Below are 16,603 nucleotides of genomic sequence, written 5' to 3' on the forward strand. Positions count from 1 at the left end.
TGTAATAACTCCACCTAGAGGGAAAAGGGACGGTCAGGCACGATGGGCCACAGGCAACCGTGGCACGGCTGAGCACCATCCCCGTTGCCTGCCAGCTGGGACAAAGGAGGGCTCACTGCCTGGACACGGAGATGGCCCTGCTGCCGGTGACCCCGAGCGGGTATCGCTCGCCGTGGCGGTGGCACGATGCTGGGTCCCATGGGTGTATCAGCCACCAGCAGTTCTCAGTGAGCCCACAGCCGGCTCGGATCCAAAAACCCAGCTGCCCCTTTCCACCCCCAGGACCAGTTGCCACTCACTGGGCTCACACCTCAGGTTCATGGCCATCCCACGGGCAACCTTCCAAGTCTTTCACTGAGGGCATTTCCCTCTGTTGTTATTTCCTTGCTGACACCCAGAGTTTCACTCCTTCCTGGCACTTCCTCAGGCACAGACATCTCTGTGGATAGGCCACACAGTTCAAAACTGGTGGGGAAATCAGAGCAAATATGTATCTTGTCACACTCCCCCCTCTCTCCCAGTGCTTCGGGACACTCAGTGCTAAAATACCCCCCAAATCTGAGTTTGTTCTGTGCTCTGGCTTTCTTTCATTTCTCTTTTTTTCAATAGCAGATCCACCTGCTGTTTGGTCAGAGCTAATAAGAGCTGGGAAGTGCCTCCTATCTCCTCCAGACCCTCTGCTCATCTCCAGTCAGGACCGAGAGCTGGGGGGAGGTTGGCCACAGTCTCCCTACCATGTGCAATGGGAGGGGGATTCCTTTGGAGGGAAATTTGGGACTGCTCGCCCTGCTCCTGGCTGAACCTCAGCATTAAGGGACCAGGGATGGAGGATGAGAATACACCCAGGTGTGGATGGGAGGAAGGAAGGGAGGAAGGGAGGAAGGGAGGAAGGGAGGAAGGGAGGAAGGGAGGAAGGGAGGAAGGAAGGAAGGAAGGAAGGAAGGAAGGAAGGAAGGAAGGAAGGAAGGAAGGAAGGAAGGAAGGAAGGAAGGAAGGAAGGAAGGAAGGAAGGAAGGAAGGAAGGAAGGAAGGAAGGAAGGAGGGAAGGAAGGAAGGAAGGCGTATGGATGGATGATCAGGATGAAGCCACTGGCACAAGCTACAGTACCTTGCAATTCTAAGAAACCCCCATGTTTTCTCCTCCTGCCCTTCCCAGTCCCCCACCTTCACTGACCAGCTGCTCAGTCTCGGTTCAGCCCTTCTGCCCTTCCCACAGGACTCTTGCCTGCCCGTGCCAGCTCTGGGCATGGGAATCAGCCACCTTTTTTTTTTTTTTCTCTGTAACCTTGGAAATTGGGAGACCAAGGGAACATAAGCTTCAGCTTCTGTTTAACAACCGCCCCTTATCGCTGCCCACACAGTGCAGCCCAGGCAGAAGATAAAGCATTTTCACTGCGATGGATAAACAGAGATCAAGCCTGCCAAGCGGCTTGCATGGTAATATTGTCCTCTGCCTGCTCAGCTGCCCGGATTTGGGGTGTGCTTCTTCCCAAGCCCCATGTTCAGTTCCCCAGCGGGTGCAGGGTCCAGCTGGCTGGGCAGAGCCTCCCCTTGCTCCCAGCTCAGCCGGTTGTTAACCACTTACTTCCAAACTGCTGCACGCTTTGTCCCAGCAGCCGGCTGCTGAGGGACGTGCCAAGGCCTTTCTGCACCGAGCCCTCGGCCAGGGTGGCCACAGAGGCTGCCGTGCTGGAACTCACGTACAACCAGGGTGCGAGAGCTCCCTCCTGACTACAGTTCCTCTCCAAAGCCCTTCCCACCGCTCATCCTGCCAGGGCGGCAATTTTGTCTTCAGGTTTCAGATGAGCTGATGGTGCAGGATGGACACTCACCCGTGTCCAAACCCCAGCTGGCCCACGGCTGCACAGAGGCCAGTTTTGGCCCTGGAATGTATTCCCCAGCATCCATGGAAGGGGAGGACAAGAGATCAGGGCTGTATTTCCTTTGAGGAAGCTTCGATCCTGAATTTAATCGAGCTCATAGAAATACAACCTTTGGGAATTACAAGAAGGTCCTTCTCTGGCCCACTGATGGGACAGCAGGTGAAACAGCGTGTTTGCAGAAGCAGTTGCTAGACAAATGCCATCTTGGTGCCACCAGCTTGTATTTGGTGGAAGAGAAAAAAGTAAAAGCTGTTATTTACTCACTAATCCATCCAGAGAAAATGGCTTATCAAATCCACAGTGCGCTTATTTGGTATGGGAAGGCTGGGCAGATCTGTCATCTGGAGTGCTCTGCCTGTGGCTGATGAGAAAAATGTCCTTTTACCTGCAGGGACCATAAATCTGTGGAGTTACCAGCAATGGCCACACCCTCATACTAGCCGCACGCAGGCTCAGGACACTTTGAGATCAGAAGTACCATTTGGGCTATGTTCCCCATTTCTCAGCTTGAGGCCAGATCTGTGCTTGATCTGATCCCAGCTCCAATATTTTGAGGTGAGCTGATGCTATTTTACTTCTCATAAAATAGCCACATCCAAAGGAGAGCAACAGCAATAAATAAGCTTCTTGCTGGAGCTGCTCTCGCATATTTTTTAAGCCCCGACTTGGACTCTGAGCAGGGATATTTGACTATTAATGAGGTGCGATGCTGTTAGACTCAGGTGGGGATTTTCTCCATTAAAAATAAGTGTTTCTGGGCCATGGGCAGAAGAGAGGAGAAAACCTGAAGACACTGAACACACACACACACACTTCTTCCAGCCTCCGTGGACAGTGAGCTGGGGCTGCCTCTGCAAGGCCCCCTGAAAGCAACGCCTGGGGCAGGGGGCTGCCACACACCTGTGGTTCCTGACACTCCCCCTTCCCCTGCAGTTTAATTATATTTGGCTTCTTGGCTAAAGAGGGGATAATTATTTCCAGCGAGGTAGACACGGTCCAGATGCACTTCTCCTTTCATAACTACACTAGAGTTATCATAAATCCCAAAGAAACACCATTTCCCAGGTTCCAGGAGTTCATCTGGATGGCAGCAGAGCTTTGCTGAAGACTGCCCGGTTTCCCCTAGGACTTTATTAAGTTTGAGCAGGTATTTAGTTTCTCGTTATCCATTCGTGGGCAACATTTGGAGACACATGGCAGCATCCTTCTTTCCTCTGGCAGACAGATGAGGGTTAAGCGAGCGCAGGGTCCTCTGCAAAATCCAGGTGCCTGGAGCTGGTTTATGCAGCTCTTCCGGAGACGTTTCCACTGCTCAGGATTTATTGGTGGCTGGATACAGCCTGATCTATGAGAGGTTAAAAAAAACCAAAGAGGTTGGTCCCTAGGTATACCAAGCCCTAAGCATCTGTTTCCAAAACAGAATGTAAACAATTTGATTGTGGCAGGGATTTATTCGTTCTTACTGCCTTGTGTCATACGGCCAAAGGACAGGAGAGAGCTTTTTCTCTCCTCATAAAGCAGGGTGTGTTTCAGACGCAGACATTTACATCAAGCAAGTGCATGGCTCCTTTCCCATCTTTCTGACTGTCCCACGGTCACGAATTTGCAATTTCCCTGCCATATGATCACCTTGTTCCAGTGCTGGCAATTATGAGGCAGCCAGAGAATATCACTTTGCTGGTTGTTTTGTTGTTTTTTTTTTTCCCCTCTGCAACAAAATATGTCGCAGTGGAACCAGTGGAAGGGAGATTAACACATCCATGACACAAGTGGAAATGTGTCATTTCAACTTTCCCCTTGCTCTCCAGTAACCAAATCTCGCCCTCGGAGGTACCGGGGAGATTTTCTCAGTTGACTGTTGTGAATCCTCACTGGCTCTAATCACTTGACCTTTAAAAAGCCACCGGGTGGGACGCAGAGATGTCTCGAGGAGATGTGAGAGCTCAGCAGCAGCCACGTGCCTTTCACCAAGCTTTCAGTATGAAGCAAAGACTGTTTCATGTGTGGACTCTCAGGAGCCTTCGCAAAGTGGCTGAGCCCTGCTCCAGTTTCCCCTTGCTGTATACACTAATCCAGTCGTTCTCTGCTGGCCACCTCTTCTTTAAAAGCCTGTAGGAGCACCGCCGCCTCCTTCTAATGTGGTTAAAATTAGAGAAAAAGCTTAAAACTTACCCCACAGGGAAGGGGGTGGCTGAAAACCAGTTGGCCCCGTTCTGCCCTGCCTGCACGCTTGGCCCAGGTTTTGCCAGACGGTTTTGGATGGGCCCTGGGGGGGTGTAAGGAGCAAATCTTTGTGAGAGATTAATCCCCTCATGACAGCGGCCCTTCTTCAAAATATCTTTGGGTTCCTGAAATGGAAGAGGGTTTTGGAGGCGCTGACAGAGGAATTGTTCAGTTTAGGTCCCTCTGTCGGGGTAGGTTTCTTTGCTCTCTGCTTGCAAACCCAGTTGAAGAGGGTCTGCTCCTACCTCTGCCCGCAGCCCGGCAAATTCACCTCTCCTTGGGAAGGTTTTTCCATCCGGATCATTTCCCTACTCTGGTTTAGACTCACGCTGCTACAAAATCCACGTGCAGAAAGGTTTCTGTCTTCAAGCCAAGCTGAAGCCAGTACCTGTGGTGTTAAACAGGACAGGACTGGTCTCCAGGACTAACAAAAATGGCCCTGCTGGGGCAGGGCAAGAGGCTTAACCAAACCAAAGGATTTTTTCCTCATTCTGCAATATGACGCTGCGGCGCAGGAGGAGCTCTGGAGGTCAGAAGCTGAGGTACGTGCACAGACGATAGCACCGTTCAGCTGTTAAACACCACGGAGTAGATGTATCTTGTGGGTCAAGATGCCCCTACACGGCCAGTTGCCAGAAACAGGGAGGATGTATGTGGATAAGGCTTGTCCAAAACCTGCTGTATCCCCCGTGCAGGGCCAGGACCTCTGCTCCGAGCCTCGCTGGGGAGAGCTGGGCTGACCCCATGTGGTCACGGCCTTGTTATGGCATGATATTATTCTTAAAAAGTCCTGAGTTACTTAGGTAAAATGCAAAATCTATCTCACATCCATAAAATCTTTCCATCAAGGAAAAGGCACCATGGAGGGAGATAAGTTAACCCCCCCCGTCTGTCATTTTTCACCCATTGGAAATGCGTCTGCACTCCCAGTTTTCCCGTTTAACCAGCCAAAGAAGTGCTTCCCCATTTCAGGCACAGAAACAAGGTACGGTGTCCATTTTTTAGCATGGAGGGGACCTTCCCCATCCTCTTCATCCCTCAAAACAAAGGAAATAGAGAAGGGACGAGAGGGGAAAGCTCACACCCAGTTCGTGCCTTTCCCTCGCAATAAAAGGTTAATAGTCATGGTGATTCACCCACACAGCCCCCAGCCCTGGCTCGCTGGACAAGCTTGGGGCAAGCATCGCCCCCAGACTTTGGGTGTGCCCGAGCCCAGGGAGGTTGGCGTGTGTCATCTGGTCACTCTGGACCCAAAGAAGTAAAAAACTAAGTAATGTTGATCGTTTCCGTGGTAACAGAGTGATTCATTCGGAGGGTAAAGTAACAGGGGGAAGCAACATGGAAAATGAAAATCATGTCTCAGAAGCACGTTGTATTATCTTGTTCAGCAGGCCTCCTGCTCCACGCTACATGCGTGCCTCGACCTCAGCTATTTATAAAAGTCTCTCAAGATGATTTTGAAGTTGTTTTTTTTTTATTGAAAAGGAAGAAAAACCCTCACTCGTGCTCCCTGCCAGCCCTGAAGGCTGAACGAGGCCCATCCCACCACAGGACAGGAGGTCTTGTCCAAGGGGAGTGATGGAGCCTCCAAAAACAATCCCCCAGAGATTAAAATTATCAAAGCGAGGGATGCTTTCATGACGAAAGCAGCTGCTACCTGCGGTTTCCCAGATGAAAGAGGAACCTTTGTACAGTCCTTTCATCAGAGTCATCCCTCCACAGGGACCTGTGAGCCCCTCCTGAGGTGCAGCCAGCTCTGGATTAAAGACAGCAGCCCTCCAAAGCCACCAAGCAGCTTCCTGGAGGAACTCTAGAGGGCAAACCCCACTGAAAACGCAAGGAATTGAATGCAGAGTAGCCAGCAATTACACTCTGCAAGCTGCCTAGTGATCTGTGGCTTCTGAAAAGCATCATACAGATCTTCACTGACCTCACGTGGTCCAGGCCTCAGTTTTACCTTTCCCCTAGAAAAAAGTCCTGCAGTCAGTCCAAACAAATACCAAAATCTTTATGGGAAAGGCAGCTGGCACGGATGAGAGGACGGTGTGATACAGCAGACCCCCCACCCCATGCTGTGAGGAACAGGCCTGCCCACCCCCCACTGAAGGAGAAATTACTCCCTGCGCTGAGGGACACTGCCCACTCCCCTGCCCCCCTCCTCGCTCCTGGGGGGATGCTAGTTTAGCAATGCGGAGGGCTTTTCCTTCAGGCGTCAAAACCCTGTCAGGGCAAACGCCTCAGCCTTCGCGCCTCCGAGGCGATGCGAGGTGGCAGGGCCTGAGGCCCGCTCAGCCTGGCTGCCCTCACCGAGCCCATCGGGGCCGCTGCCAGAGTGAATCGGCCCTTCAGGCCGGGGAAGGGCAGGGGGAGCGGCGGCGGGAGGGGCTCTGCGGGAGCGCCGAGGCCGGGCAGCGGCGGTCGGGCCGAGCAGCGACAAGGAGCACCGAGCAGCGCCCGCCATCTTGTCGCGGCTCCGACGTCCAGGGCGCTACGTGCCGGGGGACGTGGCCTCCACGAGGGGGCGTGGTCACACCGCCACCGCCCAATCCGTGGGAGGGGGCGGGGCTGTCCCCGAAGGTCACAAGGCCGGCGCGGAGGCGGGGCCTGGAGCTCCCGGCGCGCGGAGCCGGGGCGGGGCCGGCGGGCAGTGATTGGCTGCGCGCTGGCGTGCGTGCGCGCCGGGCCCCTCCCCCCTGCCACGTCCGTGCGGCGCCTGCGGCGGAGCCGGTGCGGGCGGCAGTTGGCGCCGCGGCCTCGTGCGCGGGTGAGTGTGGCGGGGGGGGGGGGGGGGGGGGAAAGGCGTCCCGGCTCCTCAGCGGCCCCTCTGAGGGGTTGTATGAGGGGCGGGACTGCGGGGAGCCCGCCGAGGGGCTGGGGGGGAGCGTGTGGTGCCTCTCTGAGGGGCTGTGTGAGGGGTGGGCCTGCGGGGAGCACGCCGAGGGGCTGGGTGTGGGGCGAGAGGGTGTGGGGTGAGAGGGTGAGGGGACCCCGCTGAGGGGCTGGGTGTGGGGTCCCACCACTGAGGGGCTGCTTCAGCTGAGGGGATATGTGGGGACCCCCTCAGGGGCCGTGTGGGACTGTCTCTTGCCCCTCGGGGCGGGCCTGGGCTCGCTTGCCCCATCCCCGGGAAGCTGTCAGGGGTCTGGCCGAGCACCACCAGACCATCTCAGGGGGGTTCCCCCTCGGGCAGGCAGCTCATCTCGGGGGGACCCCTGGCTCCCTCCCCACTGGCTTCTCGGAGCGGAGGGTGGTGGAACGAGTGAGAGGGGCCAAACGTGTCCCGTGGGTGCTGGCATGGCCCTGTCCTGCTACCACTGCAGATGGGGAGCCCGGGATGCTCTGAGGGAGACTTTGAGGGTGCACCAGGGGCAGCACCAGGCCTTGGAGTAAGCTCAGCAGGTCTGGAGGTGCAACGGGCAACCCATCGAAACAGGCTGGAGCTCTTCTTCCTCACCATACTTTTTTTTTTTTTTTTAATTGGCCAATGCATTTCTATTGAGTAAGTCATATTCCTGACTCCCAAAAATGCGTGAAGCTTCAAACTTCTTCCTGCTTCAGCTGTGCTAGACATAACTTGAAATATAACTCTTAGTTTGCCACTTAACTGCTTGAAGAACATGAAAAATTTTATTTCCTTCATGTGCTTTTCCACTGCTGTGTGTGCTTGTATTCTGTAACCCTGAGCTGAAATTAATTAGATTTATTTTATTGTGTACAGGACACTTTGAATGTTGTTATGAACCCTCATGAATTCTAGAAAGGCTTTGTAATGGAAAAGGGTAGCGGCAACATTAGAATAATTGAGATCTAGGAACAGAGATGCCAGATGTATTGCTGGAACCAGGGACACCTCCGTTTTGTTTAGCAGTGATGTAATTAATACGCCGGCGATGGGCTTGCAGTCCTTTGCACGTACCAGTGTGATCTGTTCATTTTTCCCGCTGTTTCATTTTGAAAATTCATGTGGGATGAGAATTTATATTGCTGTTTAATTGCTGTAACAGCATTTTTTTTTACTTTTACATGCAAGATTGGGATGAGAATGGGGGTTTAAAGACCAGTGTATACCAGCAGGTGGCATAAGAAAAATTTCGTGGTTGTTTTTTTCTTTAAAAAAAAGTCTTTTTCAGTTGGGCTTCCCGAGCTACCTTGTTTTGAGGCTCTCTTGCTGCAGTTAGGCTGAGATGCTTCATATCTAACATCCTCTGTTCTTCCTCTGGGCAGCCTAACAGGGCTGTAAGATGTCTTATTTTTGAAAAGTATCATCCCAAATACATTTTTCTTTCTGATGTTTATTTGGCCTGTCCAACAGCATGCGACTACCTTCTCTTTTATGGTGCAGCTAAGTTAATTTGAAGACGCATAAAGAACTTAGTCTCAGGAGAAGGTCCCATGGTACGCTCTGTTCGTAGCAGAAACCTGGCCAGGTATTCCACAGGCAACAAAGAATTCTGTTCCTCTAGCAATGAGGAAAATATGTCCCTTTGCTTCTTCTTATCCCTAATTCTGAATAATACAGGATTCCCAAATCTCTCTTTAGTCATTAACAGGTGTCTCGCTGTCATGTTGGCAGTTCTGTGTTTTATCTGTTAATGGACAACGAGGCGCTGCGCTTTCCAGCTGAGATGGCATTAGATGTTGTAAACACCCAGAGCAAACAGGACTGCATGACAAACGCAGTACGGGCTGCAAGTGTGCGTGCAGGCTGTTGTATCATCTGTGTTTTCATATGTGCGATGTAGTGTCTCTTGGCTGAGATACTAAATATTTATGTGATGGGACTGGTTGAAAAAAGTGTATTATTCCTACTGTCATTAATGCAAATGATCTCCTCTCTACTGGTAAAGAGTATGTTAGGGAGGTTTCTTGAGAGTGCGAGATGCTTTCCTTTTCAGAAAGCTGTAGAGGTTAAATACCCTAGTCAATATCTTATCTGTTATTTTTTTCCAAGAGAAGAAAAAAAACTTCCCAGATGAACACAAAAATGCCACGCATGTTGACTTTAGATACCGTGCGCGGTGTCGGCGCGTGCGCTCTCTCTCGTCTAACCCGGCGAAGGTTGAGGCGCTTCAGTTGCAGATAAAGTGAACAGCAGTTCTGGTTTCATTCACCTTTCTTTACGTCCCTGAGCAACATCACGTGGCGTGATAGAACCAGGGGAAATAGCATATTTAGAGATTAAAACAAGAGCAAACCAGAATGTTCCTTACCCCTGTACCTTCTGTTCCAGAACACCTGTTGCAGCCATGATGCCTGTTGCAACCGTGATGCCGGACGACACACCGATGTTTGACCCAAATATTCTGCATGAACTTGACTGGAGCGAGAACATGACGACGTTTTCTCCTGCTATTTCTCCTTTAGATCCTGGAGATGGCCTAGTTTTGAGACCACTTTGCACAGCAGATTTAAATCGAGGTAGAATCCTGTTTAACGAGCGCCACAAACAAAAACTGGGTGCTGAACTAGATAAAATGTATTTCTGCATCATCTCTCAAAAGATGAGGATTGCTCATTTCACCTGATTTGTGTTATTTTTATCAGTAAGGAATTTGAGCACTTGGCACCATGGATTGGCGCTGTGGTGGGTGACCCTCAAAATCGGTTTTACTGTTTTAATAACCTCAAAAACAGTCTTAAAATTCAACTCAAATCTTCCAAATAATGCTTCCACTGCTTTTGAGAGGGAGTACAGTTGTGCATAATGTTTCCTTAAATATAAAAGTAACGTGAACCAGCATATCAGTGCACGGAGACTTCATCAGATCTGGAACTTGGATAAAAAAGGTTGTTCTGAACATAGAGCTTAATAATTCCAGGCTTAAACTTTTCTTTCTTAAACGTATGCATCTTCTGCACTCAAGCTGCAGTTTGCTGCTGATCCATTAGCTGATCCTTCAGCGTTGCTCAAGGCGGGAGTTTGATTTTAAGATTACAGTCTGGTTCTACGACATGCAGAGTGCAGGCTTTTATATACCACTGCACTGGATGGTGCCACGGGGATGTTAACTCTCCAAACAGCCAGGTCGGGTTGTTCTGTGCTATTTGGAGCTAATTGTGTGTCTCTGTCCCTCACTGAGGGTTGTTTGTTCCCCACCCCCCCTGCTTCTTTTATAACAGGCTTTTTTAAGGTTCTGGGTCAGCTGACTGAAACTGGAGTTGCAAGCCCGGAGCAGTTTATCAGTGAGTATATCGTTATTTCTTGGCATTTCCACAGGGGTTGCTGGGAACCAGGGGTACTGATGCTGACAGCAAAGCTACTTGGGTGTGAGGCTCCCGCCTGCCTGATGCCAGAGGGATTTATTAGCTCAGCTCCCCTGAGGCAGCCTTTGGCACTCGGTGTTGGAGCCAGTGGCAGCTATCCCAAAGGGCTTCTTGGCTACGACAGGCCTAAATTTGTACACCTGCTTTTTGAGACTGAGCTTTAGATACCTGGTAGAAGGGACTACTGGGGGATGGCTTGTTTTGGCTGAATTTTTGCAGCACTAGTACAGAGGCAGAGGCTTGCCTTCGATCACAGCTCGACAGCGGCCTGAGCGTGCTCCGCTGCTTTGACTGAGATGTAAGAAAACGTAGAGGTGCTGCCACCTTCATCATAGCACCCATCTGCAGAGGCGCTGGGGGAGGAGGGTTCTCTTGGCAGCTGAGGAAGAGGCTTTTGTTTAATTTCTGCTTTTTCCTGGTTCTGTCTCTGGGTTAGTCTGACTCTGGGGCTTTCAGGTTCTGGGGTCTTGGGCGCATCTTCCTTGTGATCCTGAACCCTGCAACAATCTGCATTCAGGATCTGTTGCAAGCGTTAGACTTCACAATTTAATCTGAGATGAATGGTGACTGTTCCGCTGTCGGTCTGCTCCCACAGAAACCTTTGAGCACATGAAGAGATCTGGAGATTACTACGTTACTGTCGTAGAAGACACGAATCTTGGACAGATTGTTGCTACAGCAACGCTGGTGATAGAACATAAATTCACTCACTCCTGTGCAAAGGTATATTCTCCCGCTGCAGCTGTAAAGTGTGGAAAAAGATCTTGACCCCTGGCTCCGTGTGTGTTATTTCTGTGGTGTTACTGTGTGATGAAGTACCTTCTGCATTTGAAAAATATCTCCCATCCTTGGGTGCTCAGCTAAATAGTAAAAGGAAGCTTTGGCTTTTCTTAAGGAAAAAGAGCAATATTTGATGTTATGTCCTGTTCTCCCTCCCAGTGAGTTTTTTGAACTAGTCAGACTGGGTTCTGACAGAGCAGATGGCTGAGGATCTCGCCGCTGTGGAGTTCCAGCTAGATGTGTGAAAACAGGGAGCTAGAGGGGTACAAATTCCTCGGCGGGGAAAGGCTGCGCCGCGACTGCAGCTCCTGCTGGGGGCTGGAAGGGCCACGGCGACCGCTGGAGGAGTTGTGTCTAAATAGACAGCAGAAAATCCAAGTGTGAAATACAAAGCAGTAGGGGAGTGAACACAAGTGTTCTCCTCGACTAACACTTGCCTGTTTTCACAGAGAGGACGGATAGAAGATGTAGTAGTAAGCGGGGAGTGCAGAGGAAAGCAGCTTGGTAAACTGTAAGTATTTCCCCACCTTTGCCATTTGAGAGCAGGCAGGCAGTTGGTGTCTGTCCCCTCCCCTTACCACGCTGGCAAACAAGTTGGCAAAAATGGCTCGCCAGCCCTTTGGGAGCAGGATTTTAGCTCCATGGGGCATATCCTCCCCAGCCAGACCAGTGGAAAGAATTTAGCCAGAAGGTATCGCTGGCTGGCAGAGCGCAAGCTGAGGTTCTTGTGACAGTAACATAAAATTGTCTGTAAGACGCTGGTACTTTGTTCTTTTTTTTATTTTATTTTTCCCTTGGGATAGCAACTGTCCTGTGTAGTGAAGGGAAATGCGGTATGCTGTAAAACTTCAGTATTGTAGCTCTGCTAACTTTAGCTAATTAAATGTTAATTGATCCAGCGTTCAGGGCCGTTTCATTTAACTGATGGTTTTCTGTCTTTTTCAGATTAACGTCCACCCTGACCTTGCTAAGTAAGAGACTGAACTGTTACAAAATCACACTTGAGTGTCTGCCAAAAAATGTGGATTTCTATAAGAAGTTTGGCTATTCGGTATCTGAAGAAAACTACATGTTTCAACGGTTCTTTAATTAAGAACTTCTAGTCTTTTTTTTTTTTTGTAAAGACTGTTGGTGGAGGAGCTTGTGCTACAAACACTCTCTTCGTGGAAAATTTATATAGTTTATTGCTGCAAATATAATGATCCCTATAAATAATGAACATCAAATGTGTAAATCCTGAAAAAAAAATAATACTGACATTTTAGAAGGGTCCTCTGCGTTAGGAAATAAGCGCTTAGAACTAATTTTTACTACTGTTCAGTCTAAGTGAAGCTTTTTTGTTCTAGCTGAGTTGCAAAGGACTCTTGTTAAAGGGATGGTTTTTAACCAAAGGTATATATTTTTATCTCAAATTTTTTCTTGCATTGTATTTTTCTAAAGGTTTGCGCTTCTTTTCTCGGTAGCCAAAGTACAGCTCGTGGGATTCTTCTGCTGTCTGTACTTCACGGAAGGAAGGCGAGGCTCGGGTAGGGACGACACTTCTCTTCTGCAGGATTAGCGATACAGAATGGGTATTTGTTCTGCTCTTTCCATGAAAGCTCACTGATGTCAGTGCACCTCGAGTTTTATAAGCACTATTTTCCAAAACGGAATTTGTTACTATTTGTGTGGGTAGGGGAGAATCCTTACAGGCTACGCTAAAGCTGATGTTCCAAGGCTAATAATGGATGTGTAGCTCTCACTGCAGGGGTCCTGCACTTTAGCTGATAACTTTGTTTTCAGGATAATTACTTCTTTTCTGACAAAAAGAAAAAAAATAACCCCATGGTTTGTGACAGGGCAAAGGTAACTGGGAAACTGGAATGTTTGACAGAGAATAGACCCCATCTTGAGCGGGGCTCTGGGTAGCGCTCGGTGAGAACGGGATTTGGGATCAGCAGGAACATGCTGTATGTGCATTCCTGAGGGCCACGTGGGCTGTGGTTTTGCTGGTTATGGCGTAGCAAACCGGCAGAGAAATCCCCCATTCCGAGGGATTGTGGCTGCTTCGGAGCATCCCTCTTGCTAAATGATTTTTAGCACTTTTGCCAGCGATGGCAAGCAAAGCATGTACAAAGCCCTGGTTTCAACAGTAGTGTTTTGTGCGAAGGGTGACAAAGCCTCCGTCTGTGAATAGGGCATTATAAATACGTGAAGGTTCATACAGAACAGCCAGTCTTGTTTGTGAACAGTTTAGGCCTCATAAGATGTCTTTCATTGTGGTGTGGAGAGCTACTTTAAGCTGTGGTGGGGGTTCTATTTAATGTTCGTGATAGTACTCCACTCAATATAGTGTTTCCTTGGTGATGTCTGTTTTATTTATTGATTATTTTTTAAAGAAAATTTTGGTTTAAGCTGAATAAATGAAGACTGCCAAACCTATCTGGTATGGGTTTTGTACTGCTGTGTTGTGCCTAGTGGTGAGGATCCCGGCTAAGTGTGTACCTGTTGTCTTTCAGAACAGTACTGCCTGCTCCATATCCCTCTGGGTTCCTTCCCCTAGGGGGAAAGATGCTTTTTGCGACTCCATGTGGATTTTAAGCATGTGTCTGATTCACATTTTGCATCTTTGTAAGTCTTTAAAGGAAATTCTCAGCTCTTTGGTGGTGGAGCCAGGCTGAAGTTTCTAACCCACTGACACCCCTGCCGTTAGGCCCAGGCACCCCATTTTCTTAGGGGTGTTCTACCCCTGAGGGTTCTGAAGATCTAAGAGGCTCTGAACTAATTGTATAAAATCAGCTACTGATTTACACCAGGCCCACATGACTACGGTAGATTTTCTTGCTTTGCACAGTTTTAATTAATTCTGAATTTCCACTAATTTGAAGTGGATTATTTGAATTCTGTGCTATCTACACCATCTAAATAGCTCCAGGCCCTCATTAAGAGTTAATGAAAAGATTAGTGCAAGTGAGGAGCAGGTGATTGTGTACCCAGCTTAGATCATTGTAAAACAAATGAATTAGGTTGAAAGCTTGGTTTTGTGGCTGCATGACAGTGCCTCTGCTGGGTGGAATCCAGCTCATCAGCATCCCTTTAGTTTTGAAGAGCTCTTTGTTCTGTCCCCGAGGTGACATTCCCGACCTCTGGATGCCATCAACCCTGCGGAACCGGCAGTTACAGAGCTGCATGTGGAGAGGAGCGGTGCTGTCACCCGCTGGTGCTGTCACCCACTGCGTCACACCCGGTTGGCAGGAGTTCCTCCGGGGGAAGCCTGTCCTCGCTCAACAGCCTTTTGCAGGAGGAAAGGAAGGGTTCTGGGTGTCAGCTGGCAAACACCCAGAGCACTGACTGTGCCTGCAAACACCCTGAGCGCTGACTGTGCCTGCAAATTGCCGGTACTGCCCAGACTGACTGACAACCACCTCTGGGGTTTCAGGTGTACCCCAGCTGGCTGGATGAACACCTAGTACAGAATCACACAGAATCACCTCGGTTGGAAAAGCCCTTGAAGATCCTCCAGTCCAACCATGAACCTCACACTGACCATTCTCAACTCCACCAGATCCCTCAGCGCTGGGTCAACCCGACTCTTCAACCCCTCCAGGGATGGGGACTCCCCCCCTGCCCTGGGCAGCCCATTCCAACGCCCAACAACCCCTTCTGCAAAGAAATCCTTCCTAAGAGCCAGTCTGACCCCGCCCTGGCGCAGCTTGAGGCCATTCCCTCTTGTCCTGGTGCTTGTTCCTTGGCTCAAGGGACTCATCCCCCCTCTCTGCACCCTCCTTTCAGGGAGTTGTAGAGGGCCATGAGGTCTCCCCTCAGCCTCCTCTTCTCCAGACTAAACCCCCCCAGTTCTCTCAGCTGCTCCTCATAAGACGTCTTTTAAGTTGTCACAGGAAGCAGGAAAATGCCACAAATAACAGCATTTCACAGCAACAGGTGGTATGAAAATACCACCGTTAAAATGAAGCAGCCCTGATAATTTAGCTACAGTACAACTGGCTCAAGAGGAACTAGCAAGACCTCCCAGGGAACAACAGCACCAAGGATTGTGTCAGAAATCAACCCTCTCAAAACTACTAGCTTCTCCAGAGGTTTAACGTTACCCAAAAGCTGAAATCCCAAGGAGGAGGTAACAGCTCTCCAGCTCCTTCACTCTGCTTCCCTGAAGCTGGGAAGGGAATGCAGGCACCTTAACATCCAGCTGTGGATCCCCAAAGATCTGGGACCCGGTGAAGGGAGAAAAATTCCACCTCTACTGCTACTCTAAGGCCACAGCGAGGGATCCCTGCCACCATTTCCCACCTTTGGTTTAACCCGGAAAGCAAACTAATTGAAATACCTACTGGCAATAAGCTAAATGAGACAAATGTCAAGTTTTAAATAAAAGGCTTAATAATAGATATGAGGAAAACTAATCTCACAATCCCTCAGGATCTGAGAGGATGTTATCTGTGAGGCAGATGGACCAGAATGACTGTAGAAGGCATCAGCAGGGCGTAATGGCCTGAAAAAAAATCAGATTGGTGGAAAATCTTTAGTCATGAAGCTTGTTAGTTTGTGAAAGAGGGTCCCCAGGGAAGCCCCAGGACCCCAATGAGGTAACAGAACCAGACTCCACATCAACCAGCCTCTCTGGCAGGAGATAAGTTTGATGAAGCAAGAGTGTTCTTCCAGCTGTGTTTCATCTCTACCCCTTCCCAAGGGAGCTGCAACAGAAAGCAATTTGATGCAGAAGTTCTGGTTCCCAGCCATGTTTCCTCAGAAGCTGTGAGCTGGCAGCGTTTGGTGAGCTGTGCAAGACAGACAGACACCCCCAAACCCTGCGGTAACCTCATGGGGTGGGGGGTGAACCATCAGAGCCTGTATTTCCCAACAGCCCCAGACACATTCCTGTAAAGAGAGTCAGTTAACAGCACATAATAAACCCTATGACCACACGGACAACTTGTGCTGCTTAAGGAGGTAACAGCAACGCTTCCCCTTTCCAAGCTGAAAGTTTCCTAATTAATCATACCTTTCTTAAAGGCTTTTTTTCTGAAGAATTTGCACAGCACCATCACTGATGTAGGTGGTAGAAGACAGACAGACAGCAAAGAGAAAGTGCTGCTGAACCCTCCCCATGTGCAGCACTCCACAGCATCCACATTCCAAACGGAAAGATGTTATTAGGCTGGAAAGCCTCACCCCAGTGTCCTGGCTCAGCTAAAAGCCCTGACTTCCTGCAGGATTTCCTCCCCAGGTGCCACCAACAGCTGTTCTAGCAGCATGCTTTAACCCAAGCAGTTTTCAAACCAAAATCTGCTACTTGTAAGAGCCTTGAGAGGCCAAGAGCTCTGAGTTGCTCTGGAAGGGCTGCAAGACGAGGTGGAGGAACAGTGACTAAGCAAAGATCAACAAGTCCCAGGTGTGGTCAACTTGCCTTGAATACACAAAGCAAGGCAGAACTCCTACAAAGTAAACAGGCTCCT

General features: G+C 49.7%; 1 protein-coding gene across 1 annotated transcript; it reads left to right on the plus strand.

Annotated features, from left to right (window-relative positions):
* Positions 1-6,797: 6,797 nt before the first annotated feature.
* On the plus strand, positions 6,798-13,571 carry GNPNAT1 (glucosamine-phosphate N-acetyltransferase 1). Its single transcript, XM_074821121.1, has 6 exons — positions 6,798-6,870; positions 9,337-9,524; positions 10,227-10,289; positions 10,966-11,093; positions 11,600-11,661; positions 12,096-13,571. The coding sequence occupies exons 2-6, from the start codon at positions 9,353-9,355 to the stop codon at positions 12,241-12,243; spliced, it is 573 nt and encodes a 190-aa protein (XP_074677222.1). The 5' UTR covers positions 6,798-6,870; positions 9,337-9,352; the 3' UTR covers positions 12,244-13,571.
* Positions 13,572-16,603: the final 3,032 nt, after the last annotated feature.

Source organism: Strix aluco, chromosome 4, assembly GCF_031877795.1.
Source record: "Strix aluco isolate bStrAlu1 chromosome 4, bStrAlu1.hap1, whole genome shotgun sequence".
Taxonomy (NCBI): domain Eukaryota; kingdom Metazoa; phylum Chordata; class Aves; order Strigiformes; family Strigidae; genus Strix; species Strix aluco.

Excerpts from the sequence above, each read along its gene's own strand:
- GNPNAT1 (XM_074821121.1), top strand. The coding sequence starts at position 9,353 with ATGATGCCTGTTGCAACCGTGATGCCGGACGACACACCGATGTTTGAC. Across the intron at positions 9,525-10,226 it reads CACAGCAGATTTAAATCGAG|GCTTTTTTAAGGTTCTGGGT; the intron begins GTAGAATCCTGT and ends CTTTTATAACAG. Across the intron at positions 10,290-10,965 it reads AAGCCCGGAGCAGTTTATCA|AAACCTTTGAGCACATGAAG; the intron begins GTGAGTATATCG and ends CTGCTCCCACAG.